The sequence below is a fragment of the Lepidochelys olivacea genome (assembly GCF_965140295.1).
Source record: "Lepidochelys olivacea isolate rLepOli2 genome assembly, chromosome: 22".
Classification (NCBI taxonomy): Eukaryota; Metazoa; Chordata; order Testudines; family Cheloniidae; genus Lepidochelys; species Lepidochelys olivacea.
The window spans coordinates 18,264,696-18,291,488 of NC_140432.1; the positions used below are offsets into that span (position 1 = coordinate 18,264,696).

A 26,793-nucleotide genomic window follows, 5' to 3' on the forward strand; every position below is an offset into this window, starting at 1 on the left:
TTATTTTTATTATAAGGGTAGGAACACAACGTGGGGCAGTTTTTCTTATCGCTCTTGTAAAATCTTATTTTCAAAATGCTGCTGCTGTAAATTTGGACCCATTACACCTGTCACAATCACACTCTCGCGTAAAGATGAATAAAGCCAATGAGAATCACAGATGGAAGAGAATAATCAGGTCACCTCCTCATCCCAAACAGGATATTTTGCTAGCATTTGGCCATCATTGTTACAGTCAAGCACAAGAAGGCAGAAGACACTCACTTGAGATGTGTATCCACAAAGGAAAAAAAGTTTATTTGGGTTCCACTGCAAACCTCACACTATCAGCCCCTGCTAAACCCCCACTGCTTTGCTGGGCCAAATCAGAGGTTACCGATATGAACTTCCCTGGTAAGTGTACTTTGTCCAGCAGAAATACATCTGATTAATTGAGTTTCAGCTGAAATCATGCTTCTGAATTATGAGGGGAGCCATCTGCTTAGAAATCACATGCTGATAACAGATACATTGCTTTGCCTCATTTTAGAATATTAAAAGCAAATGAACTATCAAAAAGTCCAGACTATTTGGCAGCCTTCAGACAGTGATTGTCCAAACTGAGAGAAATGCAAACCGTGGGAACTTGCACCATTACTGACAGTCACTTTCCCTGACTGCTTCGCAATGCTGCATTGTCAGGGTTCAGCTAAACAGTCATTTGTTTAAAAACAACTGTTCTAGTTGGTTTAATTCATGGAAACATTTTCATTTCTCAGTGCATTAATGTCTTTTTATTAAATTTTGGGGCCCAATTGAAACCGATGTTGTCCCTTTAGCCCCAGAAGAGCCAATCAGAACAGACATTATGAGCAGGAGAAATCCCTGGGATTTGGAAAGATCCCACCCTTAACGAAACACAACATTCTTTTGCCCCCCGTGTTTTACTTGGACAGTGACATCCCCAAGCCCACCCATTCCCATCCCTTGGTCCTCGGACCTGTACAGATGCTTCAGCCGTTTCTCACTGGTACCTCCAGCATCTAAAGGGTTTCAGATACTTGTGGTGCGCCCATCTCACTCCCTTAAACTCAGTGAGGCTGCTCACAGCATAAGGCCCTCTTGAACCTGATTTAGGGTATCAAAATCGGCCCTTACCGACGAGCCTCTGTGTCTACACTGCAGCTGGGAGCACGTGTACACGGACACACAGCGAGGGCAGGAGCTTGGGCTAGCTGGCAAAGTACAGTCACTCCTGACCCCCTGGGTACATGCTCAGACAGCTAGACTGAGCTGCTGTCCATGCTGCCATGGCCACACTGCTATTTTTAGCGCACTAGCTTGAGCAGACCTAGCGCGTGACTCTCTGCAGACGCTGGGAAGCACGCTCCTAGCTGCAGCGTAGCCATACTGTGTTGCTCCCCACCAGACACATGTACGGGGTGCAGCGGTCTACCTCCCATTCATTTGTACAATCTCTTATCAATCATGCTTCCAGTTGTGAGACTGGGATTTGGGGCAGCCCATTCTGCACTGGGGGGGTTAGTGGCACAGTGACTGGGGGTGAGGGTTCCTGACGGGTCCAGCCGAGCTATTAGCCTGGTAAGTTGGTACAGCTGCTTGAAAAGATTGGGAACTGCTAGCCATTCTCTTGGTTGTACTGTTCTCCTTTACAATGGGCTGATGCAAACCTTCTGAAGCCATTGGCAGGTCCTTTCCCCACCAGGTTCACAGCTGCTTTGGAGTCTCTCCTTTGCAGCAGGCTGTCTGCCAGGGTGCAGCAGGCAGGTTCTTGTCCTGGTTCTCTCACACTTGCGGTCCAGCAGAAGGAGGTCCCTTTGATTAGACTCTGTGATGGAGGAGGAGCCCAACAAGCCAGACCTGGGGGGCTGGATGGCTCAGGCACTCGGTGATGGGAGACGGTGCCCAGCCGTCCCTGGTACTGACCAAAGCTCATTCTTTGCGATTGGTGGCTGATGTAAAAGGAGTCTGATGGTCTGTAAGCAGTGGGGAAGGTTCCCAAGTCACCAGTTAGCACCCACTGAGGCCCACCCCTCACTTGCAGAGTTGCAGTCACAGTAGAGGAATCAAGGACTGAACCGCCCTCTTGCAGGCAGCATTGCAAGAGATAGCATGGTTTGCTCTGGATCCCACAGGAGAGAAGCCACGTGTAATCTGACAGAACGGAGTCTGATTCTTTATGCACTGATTTGGTTTGTGCACATGAATACAGCCCCGTGGCTTTCCCATCACGGAATACATGACTGAAGCCACGTAAGCCACCCATCTGCAAGTCCACTTCTATTTACGGTGAGTTATTTACCTAAGGAGACATTTATGTGCTCATAATTAGTAAGACAATGCAGCACCGAGGCGTTCATGATAGCCTGGTTCTTAGCACAGAGCAAAACCATCAGTATCTGAAATGACCCATGACAGTGATTTGATTAGTGAAACGTGTAACTGAGCTCCCAGCTCAGCCTCACATTGAAAATCAGCTTCCAGCCTCCGCCGATCAGATCAGGGAGGTGATGTACTTAAGTTTGTGCTTCATTTGGCAGGGCCATAAAGCTGAGTCACAGCAATGTCTTACCCAGGGGCTGCGGGGACCACGCTGAGCCTGTGGGTGCTGCATCCCAAAACACAGGCGCACGAAGTAATTCAACCACAACGAGGAACAGCAGCCAGGGAAGGGAGAGGTTAAGACGCAGTGAAGCAAGGGGACAGGAGGTGCTTCTGGCTGAGATTTCAAAGGAGACCGAGAAGTATAGGGAGAGCGTTCCAGATGCCAGGAGGTACTGAGAAGGCGCTCACACTTAGCCGAGTGTGTCTGTTCCCCACTAGGGCTGGGTCTCATAAGAGGCATGGTGTGTGGACACTGAAAACATTGACCCTGCACACTAAGCCCGGGCTCTGACACAGGTTTGAGCTCAAGCCGCTTGCCTTGTCTTGTCTTTCCATCCACACACATATCAATCTGCCTTGAGTCAGCAGGCACTCAGGACCAGGGGCCTAGGACCCCAGAGTCCAAGTCCTGCAGAGACTTGGGTCCATTTTGCAGTGTGGACACACCTCAAGCTGCAGACCTGAGTCAGAGGGTTGGCACAGTGCAGTATGGACGTATTATCACGGCTGTGGGACCCGGGTCCAGCCTTTGGAAACCCAGCTTTGCGATGCAGTGCGGACACTCAAGCATGGGCTTGGAAACACTGAGTCCACAGAGCTGGGCATAGGTGTGCCGTGTAGACACATCCAGAGCTGTGTGTTCAGCATCACTGTCCGGATACAGCTCAACACAAGCCAAGGCAGTGCCCTTGCTTCCTGTGCTTTCGGACACACTCCCACCCCAGGCTTCACGCTCAACTGGCTGAGTTCAGGCTGGAGAATGAAGCGTGGTTTAATGAATGAATAATTTGAGCAGATACAGGGCATCAGGTGCGGAGTCAAAGCTTGGTTGGCATCTGTCAATCACTATTAATGCAAGTAATGAGCCATCAATACCACCACTCCTTCCCCGCAACAGCTTAGCCAGGAAAGCTGCAAGTGCAGCTGGAAGGCTGAGAAACTGCCACGCTGGCAGCCCAGAGAGAAAGCAAAAACCTGAGAGTCAAGGTTCCTTCATGTCCTATTCCCCCTGCACATCTGCCCTGGAAAGCTGCCGGCATCTGCCAGGCAGGGACGTTTCCCTCCATGCCATGTTGGAGATGTATCATGAGCCCATTTGGTGTGAGCAGCCTCAGCCAGTGCTCCTGAGGGGGCAGCATTGACCAGCATGTGGAATTCTGGATCCCCGAGGCTTGGAGTGTGGGGTGTGTTTGGCTGGGAGGGGTCAAACTGCCCCACCCCATCCCCTTTTCTCAGAAGCAGAGCAAATGGCAGGGTGTGTCAGAAACTCCAGAGTCAGAGCCACCGGCCACTGCAGAGCAAATCATTACCAGAAGAAATTCGAACAGATGTTCAGTCCCACGCTAGGCCACCTGCCCCACGCAGAAGGAGTCACTGCAGGATCTGCAAAGCCCCTCCTGTGCGCTTCTCCTCAGCCCCGGGCAGAACCCAATGGCTTCTGCTGCATTTCGCTGAATTCCCGGGTTTGTCCAACCTCATGGTTAAAGCGGAGCTCATAGGGTGCAAATCCACCCGGGGATTCCCTGACACCTACTTGGTCCCGAACAGCTCTGCCTGAAGCTTCATTCTTCTGGTAGAGGATCAGGGTGAAGCCACCAGCTGTGGGCAAACACTGCTTGTCACCGGTGCTCCTCTCCACAGGCGGCGTCACCTGAGACAGGTGCCTGCGTGCGGCCATCCTAAAGGGGCTCCAAGCAGGCCGGGGCAGGGTAGCAAGTTGCCAACACAGCAGCTTCAGCTCACAATCTGAGCTCAGCTCCTGTTGTCTGGTATTGATTGGCTAAAACAGCCCCAAGCGCCTCTATCAGCCCAAGGCCATTTGTGTGTCTGCAGGCCGCAAGAGCTTTGGAACGCCAGCCTGCTCCCTAAGCTAAATTAAAGGCTTAACAGCGCAGCAGATCCTCCCATGCCCGATATCCTTCAAAAATCTATTAGCTTTTATGGGGAGCTGTCTCCATATAAACAAGAAATGGCCCCGTGCCCCGCAATTTACAAACTACAGCTACACCATGGGCTCATTTTTAAACCTCCCTATTCCCCTGTCCTTCCTCAAGCCCTTGCCTCCGACTCTCCATCTCCTACAGAGTCCCACCTTCTGGGAAACAGAGGCTGCTTCATTCCCTTTTCAGGGCTGCTGCCATTTTAAACTGTGACGCAAGCAACTTTACCGCCTTGGTGGCCAAAATCCCTCTAGGCTGGGGCTAGACCGTATTCAAGATGGAGCTAGCAATGGGCTAGGTGGAATGTAATGCAAAGGGTTACTGTGCAGGTACCTGAGGGGTGTGGAGCTTAACTAGGTCTTCATTAGGCACCCTTTAAATAGGGAGCACTGAGGGGAACAGAGGGTAAAACCATATGTATGCTGGCTCTGCTCTCAAGAAATACTGAGTTTACTTCTCTGGCCTGCAGTCTTTGTTACACAGAGTATCTTTGTTACACAGGGCCTTACCATGGAGCTATGGTCAGAAAAGTGACTATGTACAAAGGCCTCTTATTCTGCAGAGAACTCTCTGCATAGCCGGAGCCTGCTGCCAAAGCAAAGGCCTGTGTTTCATTTCACTGCCAGCCCTAGGGCTGGGGCTGCTAGGGAAGAGCAGGCTAAATTCTGTCCTGTCACCACTTGCAGGGCGCGAGGCACCAGTGGTTCCACCCACTGCAATTCCACAGGTTACAGAAGCAAACTTGGCCCCTGGGATCTTTATCCCCGGCAGTGACACTCAAGCCTGTTTTGCTTTAATCCCAGCCAGACTGTGCATGTTTGTAGGTGGGAGAAGCCATAGTTTCCCTTGGAAATTTCATCAAGAAGTTGTTGTGAGATAAATGCAGGACTGCGGGGTGCTCCTTTCATGGTCAATTTTCAGAGTAGATCCTCACTTTAAAGTGTAAACTGATTTTGCTTTACAAATATTAGGTCCAGTTTTGCATTTCTGTAGTTCCTTCAAATGCTTTATGGGCCTTGCAAGCCATTGACTCATCCTCAGCTTTTTAATGTGAGCTGCAGTACCAGAGGCAAGTAATTAATCCTATTGTACACATGGGGAAACTGAGGCACAGACATAGACTGTGACTTGCCTACGGTCACAGAGCAAGTCCATGGAGCGGGCTGGGAATGGAACCAAGACATTACTATCCATCCACTGCTCTAACTATTCCATCATACTCCTCCCCAGTATGAGACAAAACAATGAAACTATGAGGCAGTTGGGAGGTGTATAACATTGAGGTGCATTGGAAGAGCTTTGTCAGACTGGCATAGCTTTGTCAGAATGGCTGTACAGCCATTGCCTGCTCTGTGCCGGACTTTACCACAGTCGCTCTTTAGAGCGACACTTTTACAAGAATCAAATTCACCCAAAAATTTGGAAAGAAAAAGAGTTATAAGAAAACAGTGGAGGAACTGTGAGGATGCTAGCAAATTTAACAAGTGCTCAAGCTGTTCTTCAGGTACTCTCCGAAGGGGACTAATAATTTGAGCCATTCCACACGAAAGCTCAAGGAGGGTCATTTCTGTGATTATATGCAAAAGTAAACGACATGCTATGTTCCATCACCGAGAGCTGTGGGGCCCTGAGTTTAATTCCAAGTGAATTACATATTTTATGGAGGCTGGGGGCTCTAAAACAAATATGAGGGGAGGAAAACAAAGACCATCAAGATCATAAGCCATCCTGCCTCAATCAGAAATCTTTAGCCTGATGCTCAGCCTGAAAAGCTGACGAGAAAAACTCTCTGCAGCATTGGGAGAAAGAAAACCTGATAGCCTCAAAACAGGGGATGGGAGAAGAGAGGATGCTTCCATGAATTCCACTAGGAGCTAACCATGCAGATTTAACCTACCCAGAGGAAGCACTCAGCACACCTGCGGATGGGCTCTCCACAAAGTCCTTTGACAGAGACTCGATCAGATTTTGTACAGCTCCAAAGCAAGCATACAAAAGTCCAGATTGGATCATCCATGCACTAATGACAAGCTGTCTGAGGTCAGGGAGGGAGTCTTCAGTTCAGTGACTGATGCTTCCCTTGTAAACAAACATTTATTTACTTGCAAACTAGATGGAAAATTCACCTTTGGGAAAGGGCCACATTTGAGGCAATTTCTTGTTTTGCTTAAGTCTAAAAACAAAAGTTTATTCAGCATGGATATACTGTTGCAACCAATACTCCAGTTTGCATCTGAGTTTGTTTAATTTCTCTGGATACAGGATAATCCAGGAGACTAGGAACCACTATAGACAGCTGCTTCTGAATGCTGAATATAGCTTGGAGTGCAATTTCTCTCACTTGCTAGTGTGTCTCATAAAAGTTAGCGATAGTTAAAAGGAAATCCAAGTGGTTCTTCACTAGAGCTGAGTTCGGATTTTTCTGACAAAATGTTTTTCCACTGGAAAAATCTTCGAAACAGACGCTTCCCAGTTTTGAAGAATCTCTCATTTTGGGGGGAAAAAATTGAGTTTGAAATTGAAAGTTTGGGAATATCCTAAAGTCCTACTTCAACACTTCCAAAACAGAAAAGGAGTACTTGTGGCACCTTAGAGACTAACCAATTTATTTGAGCATGAGCTTTCGTGCTCAATTTCGTGCTCAATATTTCATGCTCAAATAAATTGGTTAGTCTCTAAGGTGCCACAAGTACTCCTTTTCTTTTTGCGAATACAGACTAACATGGCTGTTACTCTGAAACTTCCAAAACAGTTTGAAATGACTTTTCATTTAGAAATCTTATTTAATTTATACGTAAAAAGAGGTTAATTTTTTTAAAGGTCAAAATTGAAACAAAACATTTTGATTGACCTGATCTGCATATTTGGGGTTCATGAAAATTTTCAAGATGTCAACTTTTTGTCCTGATTCAGGACAGGTGTTCTCCCCCCATCTCCCGCCTTCTCAAAAACTTAAATTCTGTGAAAACTGTTTCCTGCCCTGCTCTTTACTACTCAATGCCATCTATTTTGCATCACCGTGCATTTCCAACATTGTGGCTCAGGCTAACCTATCCCTGGTCTGGATAACCTACCAAGGTTAACATTTTCAGAAGTCCCATTTTCCAAAATAACTTTCACACTTAGAGCTTTATTTGGTCTGTGATGCATCCAGAGCAGGTCTAGCTAGGTACCACTCAGGCTTAGTTACAGGGCAAACTGTGATGGAAAACAGCTCTTCTTCTCGAGGCTCTGAAAGTCTCTCAATGCCAAGTGCTTCGATTCCCAGAAAAGCAATTACCATGCAGCAGATTACAGAGCTAATAAAATCCCATTACACCATTTCGGAAAGTAAATCTGATCTGGATGCTGCCAATTTATATCAGACGTCCCATGAAAACACATCCATTACAGTGGGCATCCGGTAACAGCCCCAAACGTACAGTCTCTATGTGTGTGTAACACGAGGCTATAATATATCACACTAATTAGACATCCGATAACAGAAGGGCTGATAGAAACAACATTAAAATCTCTTTAAAGATGAAGACAAACCCCAAGGGAGAAAATTCAGTTAATTATTCTGCTACAGTAGCTCTAGTTCAGTTTCCCCTCATGCCAGGCCTAGCACTACGATCACCCTTTGTGCCCAGGCCTTAAGCCACCTTCTCCCTGATTCTCAGGCCCTTAGTGGGCCTCCACGCCTAGGCTGCCCTGGCTCTTGGCCACTACAGCCTTGCCTGACATTGTGACCAATGTGCAAGCAAGGAAAATGACTCAGGTGCAGGAACACACTTTCCTCTCCTCTCCAATGGGAGGCTCCAGTTTACATGCCACGAATGGTCACAAGATGAGCCCCATGGCCTTGGGATCTGCTCATGCTTCTGAGCAAGAATCTGGGCTTTATTCACCTTTGGGATAGTTATTGCCATGACATCCCCCTTGAGATCGGGAATGAGGCAGATAGGAGGATGACAGGAGCAGGAATTCAGTGCGCAAGGTGCCAGGGTTGATGACCCTCTCCTCATCTCCCGAGTGGGCCAATGTAAGGATCACTGGTGCATTCTCTATGCACCAACCACCTCCTGCCAGCCAACATGCCCTCAAGAAGCAAGGAGGCAGACCATCCACAAGACCAATGTAGTCTTCAGCCTCTGAAGAAGCTGGCAACAATGGGGGCAATTAGTGCCAACTGAGATGGTTGCTGGATGCATCACCCCTCCCTTCCCCAGACCAGTCACTGTGCGTCATTCCAAAATGAGGCCAGGTGTTAGCAATGCCCATCCTCATATCCAGCTGTGCATCCCACAGGGGTTCACCTACAGCTGGGCAGTATCCGCAGCACAGGGCATGGTCCCTGGCTCTGCTACAGTAGTGCTGCTCATGCTTTTTATTATCCAGATTCAATAACAGCAAACAGCTCCGAGCTGTCTGCACTCCCCGGGAGAGGACTGGCAGTCCTCTAACAGCCGAGAAATCAAATTAGCCCTGGCTTTGCACTCTCTTTCCCTGACACAACTCCTGGCAGTCGAGGGGGAGTTCATCAGGGCCTCACACTAATCCTTATCTTGTTTAAGTGACTCCACGCTGCCATCTGATGCAATTTGCACCGTGCTGCAGCCAAGGGCTCCAATTCCTGCCTATCTGTTTTGCCATCAGTTCCATTAATAGGAAATTTCTTCAGGGAAAGCTTGACTGCTGTGCCGTCCGGGAGCAAAAAAACCCAAACCAAACCAAAAACCCAACCCTGGTGATAACTATCATTGCAGGGCCCCAGGGTCCTGGACTGCTCCCTTCGGTTAGATCATCACAGAGGAGCCCAGTTCTTCAATGCTCACCTAGGAGTCCACCTACCAAACTTTATCAATGCCAAAAACCGCACAAGAGCGTTAAAAGGGAGATAGTCTTTCACTAAACAATTAGCGGCCTTTCCCCTGCTATTTATCTGCAGCTCAATTTTAATAATGATTATTTCAGCTGAGCTATGTCTAGAGGCCCCACCCTCACAATTTTCCTGCAAGTCTCAGGGCATTTGGGGCTTCTCAAAGTTCCAGGCCCCAGAGTCATCTTTTGGGGGAGAAGGTCAGCTTTCTTTTCAAATAGTTTCTACCCCTCATGGTTAAGAAAAAATTGTTTACCACATAGTGGAAAAAAAATAACCCCCCAAAAATAAAAATAATAAAAAAACAAACAAAAAAAACCAAAAAGAAGAAACCGAAAATTTATTTTTGGCATAACAAAACATGAGATTTTTCAATCTTATGATTTTTGAGGCCTGACTCATGATTTTGGATGCTTGGGGTTGGCGAGTCCATGACTGTGGCTCCTGACTGTGACTGCCATAAAAATAATAATTAATAATAAAGACCCAGGGAGAACATTAACTGTACTTAAGTGGAATACTCAATTAGTTGCAATAGCACCCCTAAGCTAGCCTATAACACAATCAGACTATCCCAGAAACATTCAAGTGATAGTTTTGCTCTTCAAATTTTGCTTGCCTACAGGGAATTAACTGCATGGCACTGATTGTTCGGCGCATATTGATTATTTGCCATTTGGCTTTGTAAAGGGAGTTTTTTAACAAACGTATCCAGTTTAATTGATCATTACATGCCACACTTCAGGTTGTGACATCACACATCGACACTCGGGCTTTGCCGTTCGGAAGCAGTGGTTCAGCTTTGTCCTGTTGTGCAAACGGCTCAGAAACCCACAAGTCATGTGGGAGAATCAGCCAAACGGAAAGCTCTCAGTGCGAAGTGGCGGCCAAAAAAGGGCTGACGTGATACCACTCATTAGCCCTTTTGGCCACTGCATCGCACTGAGTGCTTATGTTCCGCTTCAGTGCATAAACAGGAGAATCTCAAGGAGGAGCAGAGAGGTTATATTACCTCTGTATTTGGCACTGGTGCAACCACTGCTGGAATCCTGTGTCCAGTTCTGGGATCCACAATTTAAGAAGGATGCTGATAAATTGGAGAGGGATCAGAGAAGAGCCCCATTAGAAAAGATGCCTTATTGTGACAGACTCAAGGAGCTCCGTCTATTTAGCTTAACAAAGAGAAGGTTAAACAGTAACTTTGTGACAGTCTAGAAGTATCTACTTGGAACAAATATTTAATAAGGGCTCTTCAATCTAGCAGAGAAAGGTAGAACATGCTCTATTGGCTGGAAGTTGAAGCTAGACAAATTCAGACTGGAAATAAGGTGTACATTTTTAACTGCCATAATTTAGCCATGGTTATGGTGGATTCTCCATCGATCACTGGCAATGGTTAAATCAAGACGGGATGTTTTTCTAAAAGATCACCTTAAGGAATTATTTTGGGCAAGTCCTAAGGCCCATGTTATACAGGAAATCAGACTAGATGATCACAGTGGTCCCTTCTGGCCTTGGAATCTAGGAATAAACCTCTGCGTTACATAAGAGCATGGAAAAAGAGACAGCCCAATGGACAGGAGAGGGAAGATGTTTTCAGCTTTAGTTTGAAATGCAACAAAGGGTCGGATTGTGTCCTCACTTACAGCAGTGTAAATCAGAAGTCACACCACTGAAGTCACTGGAGTTATACGGGTGTCAAGCCTAGGGATTTTAATGAGTCCTTAAACCTGTATGAATTTGTTTTACTTGAAAACTTCCTCTTTTCTCTAAAAAGGAAAAATTTAAAAAGTAATCAGAAAGTTGTAATATTCTAGACACCTGCACACACTTGTACAACCATACACGTGCACACATATCTATACTTTCTTCCCTACGTGCCTGAATAGAGACATCCAAATTCATTGTGGGATAAGCAGGCCACACTCCACAGCAATCAATTCAGCTGCATCAATTTAGCCAGTTAAACTGAACAGACCGTGTGAAATCAACCCTTACTGACCACACATCAGCTGCCTAGAGGTGGCTCCTTATTTGAAGGCTGATCAAAACTGGGTGGGTAAACTTTAAAGTAGCTGTACACCCTCATTGGCCATATGATCCTTAATACAGGTCTCATTGTGTGGATGTAATATATACGTTACAGCAGTTTAATACATCTTGCTGCAGGAAACCTCACTCTCTTTTCATCCAACCCACTAGCAGAGCGATAGTTAACATTATTCATCCCCATTAAATTCCAATCTCAAATCAGAGGGTTTTGTCTACAGCAAAAATGAGACATTTAAAACAAATTATAGAAAAACCACCACCATCAATTCTATCTGAAACAGCTTTTAGCCAGGTCTCAGGTAACAAATTGCCTCCCTGGTTAACCTCATGCAGACATGCCAGTGCCCTCCCTGCCTGGGGAGAGACTGAGAGGCACTGTGCATTTGTCCCGTGTGACATCAGTCCGGGTGGGTGGGTTCCTTTTTTATCCTCCCAGCCTGAAATGTGATGCAGCAGAGGAGTCTGATTGCAAGATTAATTACGCATTTTCAAAAACCTGACCTTTGGGGGGGGGGGGAGGGAGTGAGCAAAAGGTGTACCTGCTGCCCTGATTAGGTTCCCTTTATCTGCAGAGGGATGGATAGAAGCGGGAGTCAGAGCGGAGGAGAACCAGAAGACTCAGTCCTACATGTGGAATCATTGTGAAGAGGAACTAAGAAAGACTGCGACCCTCTGGATCAGAGCCATGCCACCCTCGACTCTTTGGGCATTTCTTGCTCTGCTGCTGTTCGCTTTTATGTTTCAAAGTGAAGGTAAGGAAACTTATGGGAAAGTTAGGGGGAGTCTTGTAGGTGCTGAGAGATGGGTAGAAGTATTTTAATACAAGCCTGATGGCTTAAATTCTGTGCATGAAATACACCAAATCTTTTTTTAAAGAGACACTCATGTTATCACAATTGATCTATACAGCCTGATGAAGGGGGGACACCCATAACAGGTTATGGAAAGGGTTCTGTGATTTTGCATGTTCAGAGGAGTGTCAGAAATGCAGGTCAGGCTCTGGAGCAGAGAAATTAGCAATAGCCTTTGTGACAGGCTAACGGGATGTTTTTAGACTCGATAATTTTAGACTCAATAATAAAAGGCTGCAGAGTTGAAAAGTTTAAGCTTGTTTAGTCAGAGAGGATTAAAAAAAAGAGAGAGAACACAGTGATATATATATCAATTTGGAACCTGTTGCCCAAACACTTGAGCTTGGTAAACAGATATCCCTACTAATGCTTCGTTTTTCATAATGGAGGACTAAATATTTTTGGACGACAGTTAACAGAACAGATGTTGAGTTGTTTTCCATGCTCCTACTCCCAAGCAGTGCAGATTCTCTCATAACTGTCAGTTATTAGTTAGGAATCATTCTTTATTGTTGTCGAACTTTCCCGAGCAAGGGAAGCAATATTGTGGAACCAATGCAGCTGTAAGGTTTCAAAGCAAGGGCATGTCTGAGATTTCCTTTGAAGGCAGGTTGGAAACTGTCTTTCATTGAGTATCATTTCTGGCCCCCAAAACTGTTGCATTAGAGTGAGGATGCAGAAGAGGAAAGGAAGGAATAGCTGTCCTGAGTAAACAATGATAAAAGCAGGGAGGAAAGGGTCAGATCCTCAGCCAGTGGAAATCAGTGTAGCTGCACTGAAGTTAGTGGCCCAGGCTGGTTTATAACAGCTGAGCTTCTGTCCCAAATATATTTTATGGGGGTGGGGGAGAGACATAAACACAATGAAAAAGCAAAAGTGGCAAGATCAGCTAGGAAGCCACTGCCCTGGAATCAAAGTCACCAGGACTCTTCAAGTCACAGCTGGCTGGGCACCTATTGGAAGAAGTCTAGCAAGGTCGGAGTCCCACACAGATAGCAGAAGATGCACTAGACAGCTTAATGTTGGCCTCTTCCAGCCCTAATCACTTTATGCTTCACTAATGGGTCGCTCCACTAGAAGCTACTGTCACATCATCTAACCCCCTCCCCCCACCTCCCAGCCCCGCCAGCAACCAACGTTGTTCATGGCGTTCCTCACTTTGAACGTTTGGGAAGCTACAGCCAGCGCCCTACAGCACCCGCTCCTCTCTGGCATATGCAGGAACCACAGGGTGTTTGAGGAAACTAACTTTAACCAACCAGCAAGAATTTCACATGGACTTTAATGCCTTTTTTCTTTCTGGTGAGTGCAAACACGCATAAAACGCGGTTCCTGTGCTGTGGACCTGCCTCCCCTATGCTCAGAGTCCCCCTTCCATGCCAATGAACGCTATTTTAAATGACATGCCATAGATAATCCAGATCCCATCCTATTAGCCCAGCCTCATCTTAGTTCCAAATCTAGTTTTAACATCTGGCTTGAAAATGATTAATAAGCGTTGAGCACGTACCCTCCATCTTCAGCGTGCAGCCAAGCCCATTAGAGATGAGGAGTTGGGCTGTTTTCCCTCCATTCCTTTCTTTTGAGCTCCACTCTCCTTGTGTCTGTTACTCAAGCACTCCTGGTTACCCAAGGAAACCCAGAGTTTTAGAAACAACTTCAGCAGGAAGTGTGAAGGAAAAAAATATCACATCCATGGAGCCTGCTTTATACATACCCCAGAGCATTTGCAGTGCCTCATTGTTCATTATAGGAGTTTGCACCTTCCCCTAAAGCATTTGGAGACAAGATGTAGGACGAGATGACACCTGACAATTTCTGTTTTCTCATCCTACAATGAGACAAGCCCCAGGGCTACTGAAAACTCAATTTTCCCTCAGGATCACAGTGGTAGGAGTACTAACGTGTGCCGATGAACAACGCAGATCTTCTAGGAAAACTCACCATTTAATAAGCCTGAATGGGTCTCATTTCTACACACAAGAGACCTATGAGTGAAGCCACGATAGAAAACACCTGGAAGGAAAAAAGCTGCTTCTTTGTTTAGAGATTGATGCAGAAAAGTGAGATTTCTCCCAAGATACCTAGGCAAAGAGGGGGAAAAAAAAAGTGTCCCAGCAAATTAGACCTTGGTGTTTCTTTAGAAATCTAATGAATCTGCAAAGTTGCAAGTTTAAAGCTCTTATTCCTGCAGAAAGATTGTGGTTGATTAGTTTTGATTTGATGGGAGTAATTCTGCAATGAAGATCTGTGGTCCAAAACTCCAGTCGAATGAAAAAGGGGGCTGACAAAGGGTTCACCTGTTTAAAGATGCTACCTGAAGTCAATACACCACTAACTGAGGGCTCATGCAGGATGTAAGTAGTGCACAGGGTGTTTCAGCACTGGAGTCACTTCCACCCTAAAGGCGAAGTTGTCCCCCCAGCCACCTGTACTGGTTCTGTCTCCAAGGCCTTGTGTGTGATATCTGCATCCTGGCTTCCCTCCTGCTCTGGGCAGCTGCCACTGGGAGCTGTCCAGCAGCAAGCCTGCTGAAGAGAGAGGCTGGCATCCTGTGTTTTCATACCAATACTGCCTGCAAGAGGTAAAGGCCCAAAGGCGAAACTCCGGTGACTGGTACTTCTCCGCTTGGCAGGGCTGATCACTCTGGGTATGTCTACACTGCAGCTGGGAACGTGCCTGCCAGGCCAGGTAGTCAGACAAGTGCTACTCTGCCCAAGCTAGCATGCTGAGCCTAGCTATGGAGATGTTGCAGCACTGCAGCGGCTGGGGCTAGCCATCCAAATCCAAGCAGGCCCAGCCCGTTGGGTCTGAGTTTCAAGATGATTGCTGTTAAACTCTTTGACTCACCTGAAAATTTAAGAGAAGGGGGGTTGATTTGGGAACATCTGAGATTTTGATTTTTCACCCCAATTCAGGATGAAAGAAAAAAAATCAAATTCTGAACAATCATCAGGATGGGAAATCTGTTTCCCACCCAGCTTTATTTCTCGCTCTCTCACGTGCACACACAAACACACGGCAAGACTAGGTTACCTACTGAGGTGTCTGAATTCTACCAAATTTTCTCCTCTTCTGAGCTTACACAGCGCTGACATGAAGAGCAGCTCTGTGGAGCTCAAAAGCTTGTCTCTTTCACCACAGAAGTTGGCCCAATAAAAGATATTGCCTCACCCACCTTGTCTAATATCCCAGGACCCACACGGCTACACCACCACTTCATCTGCAGAGTTTGGCAGGGCAAGCCCCCAAAACAAACCTTTGTGAGCCCACTATGACAGGTTGCACCATTAAGGGCCACTTGGAAGAGAGCGTGACAGAGTCGACAGCACAACGACCAAACAGCCTGTTTTCCTACCAAACAACAGCCTGTTTTCCTCACCCCCCTCACATCCTCTTTTGCCTTACACAAACCTGGTGGGGGCTCATGAGCCCAGCTAACTTGGAGGCATTATAGGTCCTAGGTAAAGCTTTTTTGTTTTTGTTTTTTTAAAGAAAGATGAAAGGCCCCTTTGTAGACAGCTTTTCCCAAGTCCCTGCAGATCTATTCCTGTCAGCTCCTTTTATTACATGTGAATTGTGCTCTGGTTAGATGGTCATGTTTGCGGGCTGAGCTGCAGACAGGGTTCTGTGACTTTGACTTGACTTTCACTTCACAAGTTGCCTTGTGAACAGGAGCATTGCATTGGGGGCAATCTGTTATGCACTCAGTGCTCACAGCATTAATGCAGAGAGCTTGCAGGACTGTTTGGAGGCCTGACTTTCAAGATACCAACAAGTCTAAGTATTAACAAGTGCTGCTATTTAACTACAAAGTGAATAAAACTCTGTTCAAAGGTTCCAAACGGACAGCACTGGCAAGTGGGGACTTGATCCCCTATCTCCAGGACAGGTACAGCCCAGGCAGTGGCAGAGTAACCTTTTCTCACACACCCTCTCCCCCACCAGTCACCCTTGCTGCATTTGTGGTGGGAGGAAGGAAGGAAGGATTATTGTCCCCATTTTACAGATAGAAAACAGACAAATTAAGTGATTTGCCTGGGTCACACAGGGATTCTGTGGTGGGGAGAGAACCTGAAGCCAGATTTCTGGAAGTCCCAGACCAGTGCTTCAACCACAACGCTGTCCTTGCTCTTCAACTTTCTGCTGCAATATTTGAAAAAGCGTTCCCTCAGCAGGAACAAACCAACCAAGCCATGCTTCCTTAAACACAGCCTTTTATTGCGGGCCAGTGTCTGGAAATTCACTCGCTCTCTCAATCCCTCCCCCTGCCCCATTGCCAGACTCTTTCTGGGGGTTTGATGGTAATGTTGTGACTGATTGGTGTGAAGGTGCCAACCAGGGAGCAGTGTTTCATTACTACTAAGGCATGGGATCACAGCTATCACAGCTTGTGATGGGCCCCTCATTCATTTGAAATCCCACCAGCTCTGCTAACACTTATTAGGCAGAAAGGAGAGCTACAATCCATAACTCCTTTCCTTTTGTCAGTCCAACACAGAAGGAGAGGAGGAGCCCCGCTAGCTGGTTTGCTGGGCAGTAATGAAAGCCATGATGGTGTATGGAGATGGCTTGCAGAAAAAAGGTTCCCATTGACTTCAGCGGTGCCAGAGCAAGACCTTAAACCATCCCCACATCGCAGCTGATTATGGGGGCAGCCAAGGAGGGAGGAACAGGCCAAGCAATGGGTATTTGACCGACATCCAGGCAAACCAGCTGCTCTGCTGTTGCTTTCCAAGAAAAAGTCTGGCTGTAAAAACATTGGCCAAGACTACTTGGAAGCTTTCACAATGGATGAAACTCTCAGAACCTGATCCATGCTAAGACTACCATTGACTTCAATGGGCTTTGGATCAGGTCTTCAGTCACATAAATACTCTTTAAAAAAATCAATTAAAGAGGTAAATGAATTAAACATCTTGGTTTCTCTTTAGCTTCAGCCTCTTCCTCCTACTCCTGTGCCCTCCACTTCCCTGGGATAATTTGATTTAAAAAAATACTGAGGGAAATTTTAAATATTCCCCGGGTGGGAATAGTCTCACCTCTGCCATTGATCCTTGTCCATGTCTGGAGATGACAGATCTGGAAGCTAAAACTCCTTCACATGTCACCTCGTACCCAGCTCCCACAGAGAGCCCAGGGAGAAGGGCCGGGAGCTACCCATGCACTGAGCTAGCAGGGTGGCTTTTTGGAAAGAAAATATACATTAACCATGAGGTCAGTCTTGCTGTGAATCCTGTTCCCATTAATAACACAGGCAGCCACCTCCTGAGTGCCCCCTTATGGCCAGAGGTCCCTCTAAGACACCTGGCCTCTGTTTTCCCCTCTTCAGAGCCCTGGAGAAATCCACAGTCCACAGGCAGTTCAAACAATCCCCACAAGGGGCCCTATTTATTTAGTCTTCTGATACACGATGGACCTCCAGGACCCGACCCCACTTCAGCGTCTCTCTCCTGATCCAAAACCCCATGGAGCCTTTCAGAAAAACAGTACATAAACTCAGTCTTCATCCCAGTTTCAGCTGGGCACATCCCCACCACCCTAAGTGCCTGTCTTTCTGCTCCCCAGCAACCTCCTGCCTGGAGTTTGTTCTTCTCCACAGCCCCTTCCAGTTGCAGTCTCTTCCCTGCTTGGACAGAGACTCTCCCAAGTCTACCTGCCTGGAGCTCACTCGGCCCTGCTTCTGAGCTTTTCTCCTGCCGACACAGAGCCCTGCAGGAGCGTTCTTACAGCCTGCAGCATCTGCAGATATAGCTTCCCCTTCACTGCCACTTCCTGCTCCTTTCGTACTGGAACCACCTGATTCCTCTCAGGTGGGGCTGATCCTATAATCAGGGTTGCCTTAGCCCCAGGCTCTGCAGCCCACGAGGCAGGCCAGCCTGTTACACCACCAATATGCACTCTGTGCTCTTTTTGAATGGAAGAAAGATCAAACCCCTTTGAGTATGTGCGGACCTTGGGCAGGACAATTTCAGGGTGCCCAAAAGTTATCTGAGAGGCAGAGAGATGTACCTGCAGTACTTTGAGCAGCTGGGAGCCAGGCTATAGGCTGCAATAGTTCAGATTAGTGGAGCTCCCCATCCCACAGCCAGACTGCATTGCAGGGTCTCAAGCCCAGCCCATATGCCCAGGAGCAGACAGTTCCACGTGGTGAGCCAATAAAGTGCTTCCTTGTTCTCTAGTCGACAGGAGCCACACCGAGCCAGTCCTGGGTGGGAGTCACTCCCCACCTGAGATGACCCAGCAGGCGCTGCACTGAGCTGGTCTTGGCTGGAAGCTACTTCAGCTAGACTGAGCCATGCTTTGCTGGGAGTCGGCTTTCCCTGAGCCAGGTTGCTTTGCGTCAATTGTGCAGCAGCATGGAGAGAGAGGGAACGGGGAAGGTGAGGCACTGAGCGGGTTCATGCCCAGAAATGAGTCCAAGGAAATGTGATTTTTTTTTCCCCTTAGCTGCTCGGAAAGGGAACAACAGGACTTTGAACTCTGCCAAGCCAGCCCTGCTCCAGCTCTCCGACTACCTGCTGACTCATTACAGAAAGGGTGTCCGGCCAGTTCAGGACTGGAGAAGGACAACCAACGTAGCCATTGATGTCATGGTATATGCCATTCTCAGCGTGGTAAGTCCTCTGCTTTGCCACTGAACCCAGAAGCCCTAACACTTCTGGGGCTGAGGAGTGGAGGTAGGTACCTCTGAGCCTAGGGAGGTTCGTATGCCACTAAGTTTTTCCACATCCAGGGTGAAGTGTGGAGACACATCCTCTTTAGGAGCTGGACTTAGGTAAACTAGGGCAAATCACTTGGAGCCATGTCTTCAAGTGCTCAGAAACCATTTAGGCACCTAATTAAGGGTGAGATTTCCAAAGTGCTCAGAACCCAACATGCTGAGATGATATGGAACCTGGCCCTAGTTATAATTTAACAATATTCAATGCACCGTGCCAGAGAGGCTTGACCACAGACAAGGCAGAGTTGCTACAAGAAGCCATCCACACCCACCCCTTACTCCAAACTGAAAGAAGTTTGCTCTAAAATGTGCTGGATCAGTGACTGTGTCTGAAGGCCCCTCTGCCAACAGGGCAGTTAGAGGACAGACAGGCCTTCTGGCGGGGAAAGCTGAAGAGCTTAAGAAGGCCCATCCGTGTCCCAAGGGATCTGCAATCAGAAGTTCTGTTGCTTGTTATTTTGCCATCACCCCACCTTCTCCTCTTGTGTTCTTGCCAGTTGATCCCCACTGACATCTGGAGCTGGGTGATCATTTGTACCCAAGCCCTTCCTGATCGCTTTGGGCCCTTGGCATTAATGACACAAGACCAGTAACCCCTGAGCTGTGAAATGCCCTTCGCCGGTTTCACCTTTTTGCTTTTTATTTCCAACAGGATGAAAAAAACCAGGTGCTGACAACCTACCTTTGGTACAGGCAGGTGAGTGGCTGGAACCCTCCCGGCTCTCTCGCCCACTCTCCTTCGGTGGGACTTGCCCTGGGCCCTCTCCAGGGTTAGTCGCATTTATCGCTGCAGCGCCGGCACCCATAGTAACGTGGCAATTTCTCAGACAGCCCTGGAGATGTTGAGAACGCTTTGTGCTCAGGAGCCATGTTCTTCTTGGGGGGGGTGCTGGCCTGTGGGGACTTTTTGCTGGAGACCGTCAGTACCTCTGTGAAGGCAGGCCTGCTGCCTGCTTCGCCAAAGGAAACTCGGACATGTCTGCTGCTCACGTCACTCTGGCCAGCTCCTGGCTTGTATTCTAACTTCCATTTTCCTCATGGGGCAGAGGGAGTTTACTCCCACAGCTCCAGGATAGGAAGAGACCAGTGGGGCATCCCCCTTGGCATCCACATGAGAGTTCTCACTTTCTTTTCACTCAGAGCTCCCCGAGCACACCATCCTTTTCTCTTTGGCTATGCAAAGAGAGTGCCCTATGGGCTCCTAATGGTTCTCAACTAACCTAGTTCATCCCAAAATGAGAATGCAGCCAAATGAATAGCTGGGACATGGATATATCCACAGAGTCTCCAGAAGATTAGAACAGTGCACAGACTTGCTCCAACACCAAGAAGACATCCCCTTATGCAGTAGGTAGCCAACACGTAAAACCCAGCACCCTCTGGAAAGCAGAGAGACTGGTGGTTCAGAGCGTGTGCACATGGATGATAATGTCCTAGCTTAGTGCAGCGAGGTCAAAACCATCAGAGGATAACCAGTAGCATGTGGGGCACAGAGCTATAGGATTAGAGGGGAATGGGTGAATGCTTTAAGCTTTGTATAGTTGGGCAAGTACAGTAATTGGGAAGATAGGCTTTGCTTTGTATCTAATACTCCTGCCAGAGGTCGGGAACCGGCCTGGAATTGATCCTGCTGCCTAAGTCCCCTCTTATCTCACTTCTGCAGCACTGGATTGACGAGTTTCTCAGGTGGAATCCAGAGGACTTTGATAACATCACGCAGATGTCTATCCCCACCGAGAGCATCTGGGTACCAGACATCCTCATCAATGAGTTGTAAGTGCAGCAAAGTTCTCGGACAACAGCCCATGGGGCCTGGAGATTTAACTCTCTCCCGCCTCCCCCGCAAGTTCACATTCCACTTTGTATTCCCAGCACTGCTGCTGGTTTGCACAGAGCTGGCAATATCCCCACATACCGTACACTGCAGATGGGAATAGCTCAGGAGTTGGGACATTTCCAATGCTGGCTGACTATAAACGTTCATAATTACCCTTGCTGCATTTGGGGTGGAATTCAGATATTCAGAGGAAGGTTTTGTACAGGAAACACAATGCAGGGGCAGCTGCAGAACTGCCAACCCTTCCTTGGGAAAGAAATCTATTGTTCTTAACCATCTCTATTCTGCTAGGATTTAAGGAGCTGCCATGATCTCAGGCACTTGCCACCCTTTAAAAACTTTACAGCTTTGCTTTGTGCAGTGTGATAACTTCAGTGAGGCGTTCCTGGTACTAATCAGAGGGAGTGTGTCCACAGAGAGAGTCCTACGGCAATGCTAACGAGATGCAAAGGTATAGGGCTGTGTGCAAACTCACCAGCCAGGGAAGTTAAAAAAAATATCATCAAAGCCCCAGCTAAAGTCATTTCCCCCCTTTCCTTCAAGGCTCACTTTGTTTCTAAACACATGACTCAAAACCAGACCAAATCAATCCCCAGCTATCAGCTCACCAGCCCCTCTGAGGCCTTTCCAACCCCAGCCAGCTGGGAGGACCCAGGACCCAGCTTTCCTCTAGGGTATTCTCCTTTGCACCACTTCCTCCCTTCCTTTTAGAATCATGTGACGAACACAAACCCAGTAACCCCATATGCATCAGAGGGGCCTTGTCACCAAAAAAATGTGTCTGTCCTTTGAACGTTAAGGAGTCTGCCATAGTCTATTGTGCTTCCTACAAGTATTATTTGTATTACAGCAGTGCCTAGAGCCCCAGCTGAGATTGAGGCCCTGCAGTGCTGGGCGCTGTACACACAGGGAGTAACAGAAAGCCCTGCGCTGCAGAGATAACAGTCAAACTAGACAAGTCACCCACTGAGAGAAGCATTGGAGCTATAGTTTGGCTGAGTGGGGGTGATGCTGGTAACTAAAGATGGGGGGATGACTGGTTGCGGGAGGGTTTGTGGTGGGAAAGAAGAGATGGGTACACAGAGCTGGAGAGTCAATAAACGTGTAGGTTTCTTTGGGGAACAGGTAGGATGGGCTGCTTGTCTCCTTGGAGAGGTTCCTGGGCACGAGTCAGCTGGCAGCAACAGGCTCTAAACAGAGACCTCTGCATGGTCTCAGGCTGCTGGACAGCCCAGCTTTGCCAGCTTCAGGCTGCCCAATGCCCTGCCAGGAACGCGAGGGTCACATCTAGCGGGTGTCACAGCTGCTACCATTCCTAACAGAGATGCTCTCCCAACTGTCCCGGCTAGCCGGGCTTGGGGCACTTCCATCCACTGCAGCTGGCATTTCACCACGGTAGAAAAGAGCCAAAGGACTCCGCTTTATTTATTTATTTTTGACGGGGGTGTTCTCATTCTTTGTGCCCTTCAGCGTGGACGTGGGCAAGTCCCCGGACATCCCATACGTCTACATCCGCTACCACGGGGAGGTCCAGAACCTCAAGCCGATCCAGGTGGTGACTGCCTGCAGCCTGGACATCTACAACTTCCCCTTCGACGTGCAGAACTGCTCGCTCACCTTCACCAGCTGGCTGCACAACAGTACGTGACAAGTGGCCCTGCCTTCCCCGCTGCACCCTGCCCTTCAGGAGCCTTGGGAAGGGAGGGACCAGGCCAGCTAAGAAAGCCTCCAGCTGCATGGGAAGTCAATATGACCTGGTCTGGGACTCTATAACTCGCAGTCACTTGGTGGGTCTCAGTTTCATTCCCAGTGGATATTGCAAAAGGCACAAAATGGTCCTCTTACCAGCAGGGAAAGCAAGGACTGAGCTGGCTGGGCTCCCTGGGTCAGTGCTGGGCTCATTGGTACAGGCAGCCTGGGGTTAGCTTGTATTGTTAGCCCATGGCCGCCCAAGGAGGGACAGAGCGGGGTAAGAGCTAGCGGGGCGGAGGGTGTCATGGAGCAATCACAGTCTCTGGGAGCACGCTGGCTCAGTGCAGGCCATGCCTCACCCCCCTAGACAGCCCTAGAAATAGGGAACGCATGCAGGCCAATCCGTCCTTGTGAACAAGGAGAGAAGAGGAATGTGGCCTGGAAGGGAGGAGCGTGACGCTCCCAGATCTTGTAGGATGGCTGTGGGCATGGAGTGCATCAGCAGTGTTGGGGGAAGATGTCCCTTCCCCTCAGGTCCCCAGCCCTGATGCCCACCTCTCTTCCACCCCACAGTCCGCGACATCAACATCTCTCTGTGGCGGCAGCCCGAGCTGGTGAAATTTGACAAGAGCATCTTCATGAACCAGGGAGAGTGGGAGCTCCTCTACGTACTCAGCCAGTTCCGGGAGTTCAGCGTGGAGGGCAGCGACAGCTACGCCGAGATGAAGTTCTATGTAAGGGCCCTCCCCTGGTTGGGTGTGGGCCGTGTGTGTTGGGGGAAGGGAGGAGAACTGAGCTGGGGAAGCACCAAGATGCAGAAGGCAAATGGTGCCATTCTCTCTCGACTTGGGCAACCGTTCTCCTGGCTCTAAAGCGTGCAGCGAGGTGGCTGAGCAAACCCCGCAGCACGTGCTACCTGCATATCGCGGTGGGGATAGCAAGGACTGCTGCAACACAAGCTGCAGCACATCACTCCTACAAGGGGGCAGGACTCCCAGCCTAGGTCCACTCCAGTGCAGCTCGCACCTGGTTCGCTCACGGGAGGCAAACGAGGTCGCTCAGTATGGCTTCTACCTGATGGCCAGCTTCCCCCTTTGGGTTCAGCTGCTGCCTGCAGACTGCAGAGCTTCCCCCAGCACCCTGGTTTGAGCCAGAGTTAGTCGAACATCCAAGAAACACACACACAGAGTAAGCCCAGATGCCGTTTGTTTGAGCCATCTGAGCAGCCATTTCCCCCAGCATGAAGTGGTTCTATAGCTGGGGCCCCCCTTCCAGGGCAGGGCCGTTCCTTCCACTTCCAGGCCATAATATGGCCATAGAGCATTAAAAGTTTCCAGTGCTGATGGTCCGAGGATCCAAGCCACTGCAGGCGTGTGGCTTAATGGACTGTTTATTGGGCAGCTGGTGACTATAAATAAGGAGCCCAGAGGGTGCGCTGCGGTGGGGTGTGTGCATGGAGGAGCAGCTTTGCAACCGGAAATGCAGGCCAGCTGAGCCGGATGCCCTTGCTCTCAGTCTGTGCTATGCCCATGGGCCTAGGCCCTTCATTTAGAATGGGGGCGGCCAGGCAATAGCCAGTCTCAGCTCCACAGTGCCCTGCCAAGCTGCTGCTGTCAGTTCAAAGCCAGACCAGGGGTCACACGTTAGGGCGCTCAGGGTGGGAAGCAGGCAAAGCTCCCCACAGCAAACGAGCAGGGCTGCCGCAGAGAGGAACACATCACAGCCAATGCCATCTGTGCCTGCAGAACATAGCAGCCACTCAGCCAGGCCCCTGGGGCCAGCAAAGCTCTTGGCCTTTCACTTCTGACAGGGTTGCCTGGCAATACCAGGCCCCAATAGCAGTGAAGGGGAGCCAGGCAGCCACGGGCCTTTATTCCCGGATGGCCTCCTCCTGACAGGGAACTCTCCACCTTCTCCGCCCCCTCTTGTGCTGGCAGGTGGTCATCCGGAGACGCCCCCTCTTCTACGCTGTCAGCCTGCTGCTCCCCAGCATCTTCCTGATGGTCATGGACATCGTGGGGTTCTACCTTCCTCCCGACAGCGGGGAGAGGGTGTCCTTCAAGATCACCCTCCTGCTGGGCTACTCCGTCTTCCTGATCATTGTGTCGGACACGCTGCCGGCCACTGCCATCGGGACCCCACTGATAGGTATGATAGCACCCATCACCGTGATTACCTAGGTGTGCACACATCCCCGGTTGAAATCTAGCACCTGTCTCCCTCGCGGAGTCCAGAGCCAAGAAGGGGCTGGATGGTGATAGTCTGGGGCAGATGAACTGTATGGCCAGAGGATCTGGTAGGACAGTGCACTGGACAGAATTGTGTGGGGGTGCTGTGGGTTGGGCATAAGGACCATTAGCAGACCTGTGGCAGGGAGAAGACCAGAACTAGGATATCAAGAGATGGGGGCTGTGGGTCAGGGTTGAGGTGTACTGGCAGAACTGTGTGGTGCTAGGGAGGCCAAGTCTGAAGTAGGAGGGTCTGCTGAGGGCCAGAATTACAGGGCGCCCGCACAGCTCCAGATGCACTTGAGGACAGGAACAACCAGGGTGGTGTATCAAGACTGAGGGGAATTGTCAGAGCTGGGTGTGGGGTGACTAGGACAGGAATATCCAGGATGCTGGTTGAGTCAGGGTTACGCTGAGTGATACGCTGAGCTGCCAGGGGTCCCGGTAGGGCTGGAGCAGGAGGGGGTAACATCGAGAGAGGTGAGTACAGAGAGCTCACCCAGGCCCTGCCTGGGCCGTGCCTAGTTCTAGCCGAGAGACTGACCCTGCTGACCATGGACCATTGCTGCCTTCCTCTGGCAGGCATCTATTTTGTTGTGTGCATGGCCTTGCTGGTCATCAGCCTGACTGAGACCATCCTGATCGTGCGCCTGGTCCACAAGCAGGATCTGCAGCCTCACGTCCCTGACTGGGTCAAGCACCTGGTGCTGGAACGAGCCACCATCCTGCTCTGCATCCGTGACAGGAAGAAATTCTACCCCAGCAGGACACCGAGTTCGGACATCAGCCGGCACCCAGAGAACAATGACAGCACAGGTACGAGCTGTGGCTCTGGGAAAGGGGGTAAGGGCCGCAGGGAGCTGGCCTCCTGGCTGCACGTTACTATCACAACCAAGGGGGGTAAGCTGCATGGAATTAGAAAGAACTCAGGGCTCACCTGGTGGAGCTAGACCATGATGCAGGGAAGCAAAACACCTGAACCTGCATGATAGGGTCAGTGTTGAACTCAAATCCTCCTGGGGCATTAGCCCCAAACCGTGAGAGGGGCACCCCACTGCTCTCAGCGGGACCCCGGGGACCAGCTTTGCCCAGGAAGTCCATGTGGCCCAGGAAGGAGCAATGGAACAGGATCCCCTTTGGGCCACACAGCTCGGGGACATCGGCCCTATTGCACAGCTTACAAAGGCACCCCAGGCATCTTCACTCCCTGCTGGCCCTGGGGCAATGGGGTCAGAGCACCACCCCTCTTTGGAGCACATGCCCCTTGGCCTAGCACGTAGAGAAAAGGGACATACTAGATTTAACCCCCCTGCCTGCCCCCAGAGGCTGTTTGCTGTAAGAGAGGGTGGCTCTGGGCCAGACACTGGGGAGGGGGGCTCAGAACCCCACCTCTGGGGTGGTATAATGCCCAGCACAGCCAAGCTCAGCAGTGCAGTGCTGAGACCTCTGAAAGGCTGCCCCCTCTCTCTCTTGTTCCTACAGCCAAGCTGAACCACTACGGCTGCGAGAACCTCCGCAAGTATGAGAGGACAGCAGGCGCAAGGCCATTGCCGGCACCTCCGGCACAAGGAGAGAGCTCCCCAGTGGTGGAAAGCATCCTGCAGGAGATCGCTGCCATCCGCCAGTTCCTGGAGAAGCGCGACGAGTTCCGTGACATCGCCCGCGAGTGGCTCCAGGTGGGCTACGTGCTGGACGTGCTGCTCTTCCGGGTGTACCTGGTGGCTGTGCTGGCCTATAGCATCACGCTGGGCACCCTCTGGTCCATCTGGCAGTATGCATGAGCCGTGCCGGTCTCTGCAGGCAAGAGTGACAGGGCGCTCCACTGCCATGTTTTAAAGGGGTCATTCCCAGCTCCACAGACTTCCCTGTATATTCTAACCACAGAGATCCAGCGACTAGCAGTTCTTCATAGGTGGGCTCCAAACACCATGGCTGGGAGATGGTTAGAGAGGGATGAACAAGCTTTAATTAAATCTGAGCCAACGCTAACTTTAGCCTAACCCC

General features: G+C 49.4%; 1 protein-coding gene across 1 annotated transcript; it reads left to right on the forward strand.

The window, feature by feature from the left end:
- Positions 1-18,886: 18,886 nt before the first annotated feature.
- On the forward strand, positions 18,887-26,570 carry HTR3A (5-hydroxytryptamine receptor 3A; the record flags this gene model as incomplete). Its single annotated transcript, XM_084612023.1, has 8 exons — positions 18,887-18,925; positions 19,685-19,729; positions 20,696-20,805; positions 22,340-22,509; positions 23,135-23,295; positions 24,499-24,709; positions 25,372-25,605; positions 26,272-26,570. The coding sequence occupies exons 1-8, from the start codon at positions 18,902-18,904 to the stop codon at positions 26,568-26,570; spliced, it is 1,254 nt and encodes a 417-aa protein (XP_084468149.1). The 5' UTR covers positions 18,887-18,901.
- Positions 26,571-26,793: the final 223 nt, after the last annotated feature.